Source organism: Gymnoscopelus braueri (assembly GCF_963280865.1).
Source record: "Gymnoscopelus braueri genome assembly, chromosome: 14".
Taxonomy (NCBI): Eukaryota; Metazoa; Chordata; class Actinopteri; order Myctophiformes; family Myctophidae; genus Gymnoscopelus; species Gymnoscopelus braueri.
In genome coordinates, this window is record NC_137619.1 from 11,231,434 (window position 1) to 11,244,593 (window position 13,160).

The following is a 13,160-nucleotide window of genomic DNA, read 5'->3' on the forward strand; positions in this document are numbered from 1 at the left end:
CCCACTTGTTTCTATGATGAAAGAGCAAGTTAAAATGTGAATATCTTTCTGTGGTTTTGTCTGCTCCGAGGACGCTATTGTTAAATGAGTTTCGGTTTGTTTCTAGTGGGGAAGGATCGGCAGACACGTAAGTCCCGCCCACTACATTTGATTGGGTAAAGCGCGGCCTGCTTCCTGATCTGAAGGCACGCCCACTTGTAGGCCAGTGCGTACGCGATATGACGAACCCCCCCGACAGATTCAAACGCAGAGCAGAATCTGTTCTTGAGAGATTAGACAACATATGGAATAATCTTTGTCACAAACATACATTGTGTCTCTAAAACTCAAACAAAGACATCACAGAACATCAAACAAACGCTAGCTGGAATACGCTTGAATCCATACTGTACATCTCACTGTACCACCGCAGAGTAAAATCGGCAGTGTTCATTTACAAATGGGACCACACGGACCCTTATGGGTCCGTTTGGTCCCATTTGTACACTCTCAAGAGTTTAACCCATTTAGACCGGGAAAGAATTTGTGTAATTTTTTTGGCTATTCAAAAACAGCAGATATACAAGCTCATAGTGCGGCAACGAGTGCCGCACTGTGAGCTTGTAGATCTGCCATTTTTGTGCAAATCTTTGAATATGTATTTATTCAAAGCAAACATTTGTCAAATGTTTTGTTCCAGGGACGCAAAGATTTGAGTTGAAATGTCCCCTTCAAAAAAGATACATATTCAAATATTCGCATTAATGTTCAAGATTTTTCAAAAATAGCAGATCTACAAGCTCGTAGCGCGGCACTCGGTGCCGCGCTATGAGCTTGTAGATCTGCTATTTTTTGAATAGCCAAGGAAATCTTAAAAAAATTACACAAATGCGTTCCCGGTCTTAATGAACACTGGATTTTTACAGCGTAGTTCTGAGTGTTGCCCTGGATTATGACAGGATGAAGTGGAAACACAGTCAAACGATTTCCAAAAATGTATGCATGAGATCCAGGTGTCGTCTTTCCTGCCCATCTAAAAAAAAAAAAAGAAAAGAAAAGAAAAGAAAAGAAAAAAGGAAAGGAAAGAAAAAAAGGCAATCAAAGAGGCCTTTGTGCGTTGTGGTGACTGCTTTGGTTCTCTCCCCCCTGTGGAACCAGACACACTCCCTGAGAAACGCAAGACCCTCCCTGAGAGACTTGAGACTCAAGTAGGTGAAGAGCGTTCCCCTGGGACACTAGTGTAGAGATATGCAGTTATGTGGAAAAGTAGAACTGAAAAGTAAATGTAGAGCGGGGTCCAGATGAGAATATTATACTGTATAAGCACAAAGAAAGGATTATCACGAAGAAGGGAGAGGGAAAAAAAAACAATTTAACCCATTAAGACCTGGAACGCATCTGTGTCATTTTTTTATTTGAGCTAAAAAAACATTATTTTACACTTTTGGCTATTCAAAAATAGCAGATCTACAAGCTCATAGTGCGGCACCGAGTGCCGCACTATGAGCTTGTAGATCTGCTATTTTTGAAAAATCGAGAAAATGTGTGGAAATGAATATATTTATATTCTTTTTAAAGCGAACATTTTTTACTCAATTCTTTTCTTCTGGGTGGTCCCTGGAAATAAATATTTTGAGATGAGGGTCCGCGGCCAAATATATATCATTTTGGGGGTCCTTGACATGGAAAAGTTTGAGCTGCACTTGATATAGAAACATACGTTTTTCAGAATACTGTTGGGATTTAGAAGACATTTGTAGAATCGGCTTCGGGTCTTAAGGGGTTAAAGCTTGGAAGAGGCACGCTTCATTTGATTCAAGATATTGGAATGTGGATTAGGCTAATACCTTCCTTATGCATTTTGCACAGGGTGCATTTGTACAAAATAAATAGATAAAAAACAGAGGGGGGGCAGTGGTTTCTTGATCATTTACACCCTATAGTATATGCTTCATTGTATAACAAATAGCGAAAATAGTATATCTACAAGCTCACAACGTGTCACCTAATGACGCATGGTGATATTTTTTTACCAAAAGAACTTTTGATACATTTTAATATATCGTTGTTGCCCGGCAGGAACCAGCTAACTCAATTTTCACGCTTTCGCATTTTTTCCATAAATATTTGTTTTACCAACACACAGACGTCTGTGTGTTGGTAAAAAAAATATTTAACCAATGAAAAGCATTAAAAAGTGCTTCTGACAAAACCAGCTAACTCCATTGGATCCTCAAACTTTCTGCTCCAGCTACTCCGGTGGAGTTAGCTGGTTTTGTTGACTCCAGGCTCCACCCCCTTTTGACCTCCAACCTCATTGTGAGCTTTTTAGCTGTTCTTATCAATGATGAACAAAACCTCCTAACTCCACTTTTTTCATTTCTACAAGCTCTTTTTTTTTCATTTCTACAAGCATTTCTACAAGCTCAGCTTGTATATCTGCTATTTTTGAAAAATCGTGAAAAAACATGTTATACATTATTTTCAAAAAACTGTTTAGGATTTAGAAAACATTTTTAGAATCGGCCTCAGGTCTTAATGGGTTAAAAAGGCTGACACTTGTACACAACATGGGCAATTATGTTTATAAAATGACAGTTGAAAGTAGGTGTGGGCAGTATCAACATAAGAAACACTGTCAGATATATTATTGATGGAAAATAAATGTATTACAACAGGGAAGTTGCCAACCAAAAAGTTACTTGGTGCAAAAGAAAAGAAAATAATTGGCTGGGTAATTTTGCTCCGCGGGTCTCCTAGCTAATCAATTAAATATGACTAGATATGGAATGATGAAAATGTTGCCACATATAACTATCTTGAGATGACTTCTTCCGACTACAAAAGCATTTTTATTAGCCACAAGATTTTATTCAACTGCCAATCTGCCAAAACCACCCACACATCATCTCCACCCAGCCCACTGATGTGCCGCTATCGCAGCGGCAACAATTGTCATAGGGTTCTCCAGCAAGCTATGTAGGGTTCCTATTTCTTCTATTCATTATTCTACCAGCCATTGTCTGCAGATGCAGAGTATAACCACATTATGGTGTTAAAGCTCTGTGGTATGAGTGGAAGTCATACTGTGTAACTTTTTCAATTAAACCAAATAACACAATCTTTCACTGGTATATTTTTCACAGTAACCATTCCACATAAACGTGTTTATGGACAACTTCTCTGAACACTATTAAACGATATGTTTATTCGAGCGTGTCTGCCCCCCGACACTTACCCAAGCATAAGCAGCGCTTCAATGAGTGTCAGGCACTATATTAGCCGAGAAAAAGGGATCAAAAAGCCAAAACTAAATGAATTGTGGGGAGAGAGAAGGGAAGTGAAAATGCAAATGGTGAAACTAAAATATATGATTGATGGTTCAATGCATCATTGGAGCAGTGGAAAAAGTTGATACCAGCAGAACTTCTTTATGTCACCTAGTGACAAATGTGGGGCATCGGTTTGTGGCTTCATTTCACTGGCTTCCATTGGAAATGACTAGTATCCTTGCTTTGTCACTGCTAGCGTGAATGCAGCACGACAGAGGAGCAACAATGTACACACAGCACAAATGACTGCTGTTCAAAGAACTGCAGTTTGGATCTGAAACGAGGGCTTTTCAATGGTCAACTTAACACCTTTTGTAGCTTTTGTAAATCCAAGGATTGAATGTTTTACAATTTTGTATGTTGTAAAAAATACAACAAAATTGGTGTAATTGTTGGTGAGAGATTGTGTCATTATCTATAGAGGTATGCATTCTTGCAAAAATGTTAATACATTTTTGCGACCTAGATCTGCTATTTCCACTCATTTAGACTTTTTTAACATGGAAATGAATTTGACGATTACGACGATTATGCAAGCAATAATTGCGATGATCTCAAATAACTGCGATTAGGCGATTACGTAATAATTGTGACAGGCCTAATAATATTCATCCATTTTTTTGCAGAGTGTTCACCTATTGTGACATGTCCAGAATAGCTCTACGTCCACTGAGACCATATCAGGTCCACTTCATTTGGACCATCGTCTGCCTCCCTGCAGCACACATTCAGGTTTTTATTATTTTCAACCACTTTCTCAAGGGTGTCTTCACCTACACAGCAAATGAATATCCTGCACATTAAATATTTGACCCAATTACCTCAGGGGTGCTGGAGTAAAGTTAGCAGCAAACAACAACTCAGACGGGGAGGAAGGGGCACATTGGCTCGCCCCAAATGACCAGAAGGCAGCCATATTAACATTTCATCAGTCTATTATCACTCTGCTATGGTATTTTATCACGCTAATTCAATTAATTTCAGCATGCTAATGATACAAGCTGCCATGTCCTTAATCTGAGTTACTGACTAGCTATGTGGTCAATGTGGCCAATTGCAATAGTCTTGTGTTTGCCCACTAGCTTTGTTTTTTGGCAATTTTGGTAAGTTACACGGTTTCGCTCCCGTGATTCTGTCTGTTTGTCTGTGAGTAGACTGCCCTAGCGTGTCTCATATCTGGCATAGAGGGGCGGGTTCAAAATCTCTGGAGAAAAATCCCATTGGTTCATCAATCTGTCCGTCAGGAGATCGAGGCTAGTCTGTGAGCAGCTAATCTCGGGCACCGCAGGACCCATTGGCGTCAAACGTTGCTCCCAGTACACCAAGGAAGAACCTCCACCACCAAGTTTTAAAATAGGACTCATGATGGTGCGATAACAGGCCGCTTCGCGTTTAGGCCTGTAACTCGGTCGTACAATAAAATAAAAATAATAAACTCAAAACACGCCTTTTTGCTACAGATTATGTCCAAAACTCACGCAAATCGGTACGCATTCTCTCTGGAGTCATGTGATCAAGATGTATCGTTCAGATTTTTTATATTCAATTCCGAATTTTGCGGGAGGGGCCCATTTTGCAACAAATGGCACAAATCATGAACACAGTGTCCGATATGTCCCAAACACACTGATGGGCCTCTAATCAATGCACAGAGTGATTTCACTTAAACCCATAGGGGGCACCACAAATGCAACAAATGTCACTGTATATTGCCAATAAAAAAAAAATAACAGTTTATATAATGAACCCCAGAAGACACCTCCAAAACCGCTTTCACATCACCATTATAGCGAACAGTTGCAGCGTCTATCGTACAAACTCGTATGTCCCCCCTGCGGCTTCCGTGTGTCCTGATGGCTGCACCCCACAACTGACACAGCCCTGGGTAGAGATTTTCTAGTTGCCATGTCTGCCTAAATTATGTTAGATGCCATGAATTTCAGTATTACAAATCGCCAGTGGTGGAAAAAGTACTCAAATTCTTTACTTACGTAAAAGTACCAATACTGCAATATAAAAATACTCTGTTACAAGTAAAAATCCAAAATTAAAAATTTACTTGAGTAAAAGTACAAAAGTATTGGCATCAAAATGTACTTAAAGTACCAAAAGTAAAAGTACTAAATATTTGAAAATAGCCGATCTACAAGCTCACAACGCGTCGCGATGCGACGCGTTGTGAGCTTGTAGATCTGCTATTTTCAAATAGCCTATGTATAAAATAGGGTTAAAGTGGTTAATGTATGTTTCATTATATCATAGTTTATATCTGAAAAGTAACTAGTAACTGAAGTTTTCAAATAATTGTAGTGGAGTAAAAGTACAATATTTGCCTCTGAGATGTAGTGGAGTAGAAGTAAAAGTACTGAAAATTGGAAATACTCAAGTAAAGTACAAATACCTCAAAATTGTACTTAAGTACAGTACTTAAGTAAATGTACTTAGTTACTTTCCACCACTGTGTATCACTGTGCTGCAACAAATAGATCCCACTTTGCTGTGTTAATAGTTATAAACAAACATTTAGCTTCTTTTTTTTTTTCTCTCCGCATGGAAAAATAATGAAAGAAAGAAAAACACTGGAGGCATCCTTTAAAGGACCTCCCCGGTGTCAATGTCACTGACTTTGACTTGCACATAAACATAGACCATTTTCCCGTTAATTACTTTATTTTTAGACTTAGCGTTTGTTTACATTTTGGCCAAAGTTATCAAAATGTTATCAAACTGACCTGAATAACTGAATCAATGTTAGCTAAACGTAATTGAGCGGTTAATAAGTCATGGACATTTGAATTTCGCTCGTAAATCAATCTAGGGAATATTTGCAGCTAGCCTATTCAAATCATTCCACATTTTCAAATGCATTAACAACTTAACTCTTTCAGTGCCAAGAGTATCATAAAGTACTCCCCCAGTGCCAGCAATTTGCGTTTTTTTAAATTTTTCATTCAAATAAATGATCTGATTGGGGTTTTAAACCCATAATACAGTTCTACCAGTAGAGAGCAACAAATCGACACATTGATGACCTCGCTGGCTCACTCGCCCCCTCCCAAACAGGCTCACGTCATATCCGGTCATAACCGGATGTTGACATTTTTGACAATCGTTGATCGGGCTAAATTACGATGTGATACACGACTACGATGACTGATCGTCACCCAGACCAAAGAGAGTAGACGTGGACCTCTCCGTTTGTTTTTTATACCGTGTGAAAAACCGTGACTTTCCCTATTCTGGCCAAAAATGATCGCGGGAAAAAAATTAGAACCGGAAACGGAATCTGCGTCATGAAACCGGAACCCAATGAGTCTGAAGGAGTCAGGAAGCGAAGGTGATCATGAAAAATAAACAGTATAGCGCGACCACAGTCAAAAGTAAAAACTCGGGATTTCTCGTGCTGGCACTGAGGGTACTCGGGAAAAACTCAGGATATCTCGGGGCGTGGCACTGAGAGAGTTAACAACAACTTAAAGGGATACTTCACTTTAGGGCCGGGGAGACATTTAAAAAAAATATTAAAAATAAATGAAAAAAGTTATGGAAAATTCATGGCCCCCTCACGCATTAGTAGGACACTCTAATGCGTGAGGGGGCCATGAATTTTCCATAACTTTTTTCATTTATTTTTAATATATTTTTTAAATGTTTCCCCGGCCCGAAAGTGAAGTATCCCTTTAACAACTTAAACCCAAATGTTGACCTATTATGACATGGACGCTAGGGATCATGTGGTCAAGACACAACTTTTTATGACCCCCAAATAACATGTTGGATTACCTGTTCAAAGAAATGTTCAGGTCTTTGCATATTGATTTTCATACCACAGTGAAATGAACTGAAACCAATGGCTTCTCCAACAATCAAGCAAAAGCGGTCTGCTTTAGAAAATGGTCAAGTATACTGTGAGGCGGAGTCAACCCGCTAAACATGCCAGATGGACATCTTGCAATTGTATTTTCTTGGACAGATCAATAATCAATGTTACAATATACTGGAGATAACAACCTGGATACTACCCTACCCATAACGCATATCGTCACTGTCAGGCAGAAACCTTGAATCTTCATAGTTCAACTTTAGTTTTTTTTGTTTGTTCACTAACTTCATCTTAGAGTGGCGTGCAACACTAAAAACTGTTTTTTTTTTTTTTCAAAAACAGTTGACCTACAAGCCCACAACGCACCGGGACGCGTTGTGAGCTTATAGATACAGTATGCTATTTTCAGCACGCAACCAAGTGTAAAATCAGGCATAACGACGCCATCACGGCCCGCCTTAACACATTGAATGCCAAAAACGGTCCGAACCGTTTTTGAGGATCCAAACGAGAAGTGCCGAAAACGGTCCGGACCGTTTTTGACCCAATTCTATTTTTATACATGTGGGCCACGTGGGGCGCTAAAACGAAACTTTGACATCACCCAAGGAGTTTCTGAGAAGAAGAGGCTGGATCTGGCTCCATGTCAAAAATCCTTCCGGTCGGCGTTTTCAATGTTATCTCCTTGACTAAAAGCTTAATATCTCCATTTCTTTTTAACGTGGTGAAAACGAGCCGTTTTCGATCGGCGATCACGCTGCAATGGAGGGTCGCGTTGGAAATATTATTGTTCCAGGCGTTAGTCGGGACCCTCCGCCGTCTCGCACGCACGCTTTGTTTACATGCACTTCCGCGTCGGGGCTTCTACAGCACGAAACGTATAACGCAAGTGGATGGAAGAAATGCAGGCACTCAACGTATAATATTTTAATAAACCTCTGGCACCCAATGTGTTAATACATTTTAGTCGACTAAATCAACTGTAGATTTAGTCGACTGAAATCTTATGATATTTTGTCCCCTAAAGCTAGACTAAAACTAAAACATTTCAGATGAAAAAAAAATATGACTAAAACTAAATGAAAATGTATTCAAAAGACTGACTAAAACTAAATAAAAATGTGCTGTCAAAATCAACACTGCATCGGATCTATTGCAAAGTAGGTTATAATTGGTTTTCCACCCGACAACGACAAGATGGGCTTTGAGAGAGACGGAAAAAAAAAAAAAAAAAACAGGCAGGCAGGCAGGCAGGTAAATGAACTTTGCAGGAAATGAAGACACTGTTTTTCGAGGGTGCAACTAGACCATATGGTACGGCTCACCTTAAAAGGTCTGAGGGCACGGCCTACTTTGGTACAGCAGTTCCTCTCCGCAATTTCCAGGTGTCTCTCCCTGCGCTGCAGGACCTGCAGTCTGCCCTCCAGCTCCTGCAGGCTGTGTCGATCCCTCGAGGACAGGGGACGTCCGTCCATACACTGCCGTTAATTAACAAAACACACATAAGCACTTACACAGCTTTGTCTTTGTTATAGGCTGCTGAGAGTTGTATAACATGCACCCACACATTAACCCATTAAGACCTGGAACGTATCTGTGTCATTTTTTTATTTTAGTTAAAAAAGCATTATTTTACACTTTGGCTATTCAAAAATAGCAGATCTACAAGCTCATAGCGCGGCACCGAGTGCCGCGCTACGAGCTTGTAGATCTCCTATTTTTAAAGCGATTTTTTTAAACTCAAATCTTTGCTTCTGGGGGGTCCCTGGAACAAAATATTTTGAGATGGGGGTCCTCGGCCAAATACATATAATTTTGGTGGTGCTTGACACGAAAACGTTTGAGAACCACTGATACAGAAACATATATTTTTTTTAAAAACAATGTTAGGATTGAGAAGACATTTTGTAGAATCGGAACCTCAGGCCTTAATGGGTTAAGTAAATCCTGTAAATGTAATCCTCGCAGTAATTGAAATGTCTGGTGAATGATCAGGGATCACGAGGAAGGGGAATTACTACTCCAGAACAAATCGGACAATTAGTATTATAACATTTTATAGTTCATATTTTAGTAAGTGGTTAAATAGGTGATGAGATTTAATAGTTTTGACACCACTGCTCAATTAGTCTTCCAGAAAATAGCAAATTACACTCGTTAGCAAATTATTTACACACTGCTACACGTTCCAATCATCAAAACAGACTAAATACTCGTCATCACATTTTCAACTTTGGTTAGTTTTACAGTAATGTTGGCATGATATACTAGTACTGTAAGTGCAAATATTGTCCATCATATTTATCTGTTGCTTCTGTGTTCTGTGATGGAGGGAACTAGAGGTGTTATAATAATAAACAGAGCAGATTCTGATAACAATAATAGAATAAGACCTGTTCTTTGTTTCTGCCCATTTAGTGATATTGGTGACCTATTATTTTTTGTTACGCTAGAGAACTGTGATCCAAAGTATTAAACCATACATGGGCAACTGGCGGCCACAAGCGGCCCCCACCTTCACTTAATGCGGCCCGCAGGTTGATATATTATTACAGCTGTTACAATTCCAAACATTAACATGACCCGCTTGAATTACTTCAGTCTATTAGTAGCTTAACTCATTCAGTGCCACTCGACGTCTAAGACGTCCGTTGTATCATAAGCCCTGTGCCACTGAACTTTTTTTTTTTTTTTTTTTCAGAACCCAAGATATCATGATTTGAAAATGTTCTGCTCCATTCACTTCTTGTTTAACTTCTTACTGAAAAAGGCTGTATCTCGGCTCCTAAGCACTTTTTTTTTACAATGAATTTTGGCTCTGGCACTCAGAGCCAAACTGCCAGAAATAAGTCACTGAATGAGTTAATGACTAGTATTAAAATGCTATTGTCTTTTTTACGTCCAATGTATTTGTATTTAAGTTCATAAAGTTAACATAAGTATAACTGAATGCATTTGAAATTAAATACAAATGTTACTTTTCAGGATTCCAATTTAAAAATAGCAAAACAAAAAGCAAAAATAGCAGATCTACAAGCTCAAAACGTGTCGCACTATGACGCGTTTTGAGCTTGTAGATCGGCTATTTTTGCTACTTTTGTGTGACATAGTATGTACAATGTGGCCCTCTGGAGTGAGTGTGGAAATATAGTGGCCCTCTCTATCATCAAAGTTGCCCACCCCTGTATTAAACTAAACTAATATTAAAAGTTATTGATCAGTAAACCTGCTTGTATGGGCGGAATTCAACTTTGCCCTAGTTTTCTTTCATCTGTTTTGGAAATAACTGTACGCCATCAATTCATGGCGAGTGGCGACTCAAAAAAAAAAGAAAAAGTTATCTGGCAAAGTTGTCACCAAATAATGGCCAAGTGAGTTTTTCAGTGCATTCCAGCTGGTGCTGTGCGAGGGGAAAGTGCTGAGCAGGTTGCATTATTGCAGTCATGGAGTCAGGAGAAGGGGACAGATGAGAGCGGGTCAGCTGGGAGCTGGGTGTGCATGTGAATTTTTCAAATGTGTGCATGTTTAACAACTTCCACCCTGCCGTCACTATTTTGGGCTCATTCTAGGCAAAAAAAAAATCCCCCCCAAAAAAAGATTCTCCAAACATTTTCTCAATTATTTTCCAAATTTCTCAAAAATAGCAGATCTACAAGCTCACAACGTGCCGTTTTGTGACACGTTGTGAGCTTATAGATGGCCTATTTTCAGTATAAAATGGGGCTTTGTATTAAATACAGAGAAACACACAGAAGCAGGCAAAAACAAACAGAAGTAACTACATAAACACTACGGTAGATCTCTTGTATTATGAGAAGAATGTTTTATTTACTTGTAAGATTTCTATTCCTGAGCATGATTAAACTCTTGTTTTGTTAGCAATTTCATTATTTCTCTCTCTCCATTCTCCACTTATTTTTCCCAGCTATTGCCACCTTGAACCGTTGTTTATTTCATATACTCTCTGTGAAGCCGGAGCTTTCTCAAGCTTTTATATTTTCCCGTTCATCCAGTCAGTGGAGAGAGACCAACCTTGGCTTTCAGCTTTTCAATCTGGTGCTCGACATCCTCGATGTCTTCGGTGTTCTCCAGGCGCTCGTACACCACGCTCCGCGTGCCTTTTATCAGATTCAGAGGAAGCACAGACATACCGTATGCCTGAAAGACAACCAAGCAACAGCCATTACACTCAAAAACATTGTAGGCAGTTCTCTGTGAAGGCACACACACACACACACACACACACACACACACACACACACACACACACACACACGTCTGGTGTAAAGTAACTAAGTACATTTACTCAAGTACAGTACTTAAGTACAATTTTGAGGTACTTTTACTTTACTGGAGTATTTCCAATTGTCTATACTTTCACTTCTACTCCACTACATCTCAGAGGCAAATATTGTGCTTTTATCCAACTACAATTATTTGAAACCTTCAGTTACTAGTTACTTTGCAGATAGAAATTATTATATTATAAAACATACATTAACCACTTTAGCCCTATTTTATACATAGGCTATTTGAAAATAGCAGATCTACAAGCTCACAACGTGTCGCATCGCGATGCGTTGTGAGCTTGTAGATCGGCTATTTTCAAACATTTTAGTACTTTTACTTTTGGTACTCTAAGTACCTTTTGATACCAATACTTTTGTACTTTTCCTCAGGTAAATTTCGAATTCCGGACTTTTACTTGTAACAGAGTACTTCTACATTGCAGTATTGATACTTTTACTTAAGTAAAACACTCGAGTACTTTCTCCACCACTGCGTGCGTGCATCCATCCTCCCACTCACTCACTCACTCACTAACAAACACTCTTGAATCTGCCTAACACAGTGGTTGTCGAAAACGTTCTAATTTCAAGGACCAGTTTGATATGATTGTTACCTCCACCAGGGAGCCCAATCTACACAGTAACATCCTCAATGTTAACCCATTAAGACCTGGAACGCATCTGTTTAACTTTTTCATTTGAGCTAAAAATCATTATTTTACACTTTGGTCTATTCAAAAATAGCAGATATACAAGCTCGAGCTTGTAGATCTGCTGTTTTTGAAAAGTCGTGAAAATGTGTGCAAATCTTTGAATATATATATTTGTAAAGCGAACATTTTTAACTCAAATCTTTGCTTCTGGGGGGTCCCTGGAACAAAATATTTTGAGATGGGGGTCCGCGGCCAAATACATATAATGTTGGGGGTCCTTTGACATGAAAAAGTTTGAGCACCACTGATATAGAAACATAGGGAAAAACCGTTAGGATGTAGAAGACATTTATAGAATCGTCTTCAGGTCTTAACACTTTACCTGCCAATCACGAGTATAACCGTTGATGAAAAATACACCCGTTTACTGCCATAAAACTGCCATCCACGAGTATAACCGTTTTTTTTTTTTTGGTCTTTTTTTTTTTTTTTTTTGGTCTTTTTTTTTTCAATTTATCCACACAGAACCAGAGATATCACGATCCAAAGATTTCTAGCTCCATTCACTCCTTGGTTAACTTATTACTTTAAAATCCTGTATCTCGGCTCCTGTGTAAAAAAAATTTAAACACTGGCACTGGGGGAAGTAAAATAAAAAAAACCCTCTGGCAGGGAATGTGTTAATAGGATAATTTCAACTCTGTGTACAGAGTGTACAGAATGGAACACGGCCATTTTTGCACACTCTCAGCGTTACAGATCCATTACAGACTCCTCAAGGACCTCTGGGGGTCCCCGGGCCGCACTTTGAGAACCACTCGTGTAACACACGCCGTCGAATAAACCAAGCTAAGCACACACACATAGAAAATCATATTAACGTGCCTTGCCTCCCCGGGCTATATCATCCTTGGAAGAAATTAATAATATTAATAATACAAAATATTAAAATGGTGCAATTTGTAATTGTGTTGGGTGTTTTTGTTGGTGAAATTGCAGCAACCATTTTGTGTGGATATGACATTGGCTTGTATGGACGGCCCTGGTGCAATTTATAGCTTAACAGTGCCCCCATGTGACAGAA

At 39.1% G+C, this 13,160-nt stretch overlaps 1 protein-coding gene across 1 annotated transcript in view; it reads right to left on the bottom strand.

The window, feature by feature from the left end:
- Nucleotides 1–13,160, bottom strand: part of lmbrd1 (LMBR1 domain containing 1) — a 170,812-nt gene that overhangs the window by 61,156 nt on the left and 96,496 nt on the right. The window contains exons 8-9 of the mRNA XM_080448670.1: nt 11,167–11,292; nt 8,460–8,612 (exon numbers count right to left, since the gene is read on the bottom strand). Coding sequence (XP_080304796.1) covers nt 8,460–8,612; nt 11,167–11,292 — 279 coding nt within the window. The remainder of the gene's footprint in view (nt 1–8,459; nt 8,613–11,166; nt 11,293–13,160) is intronic.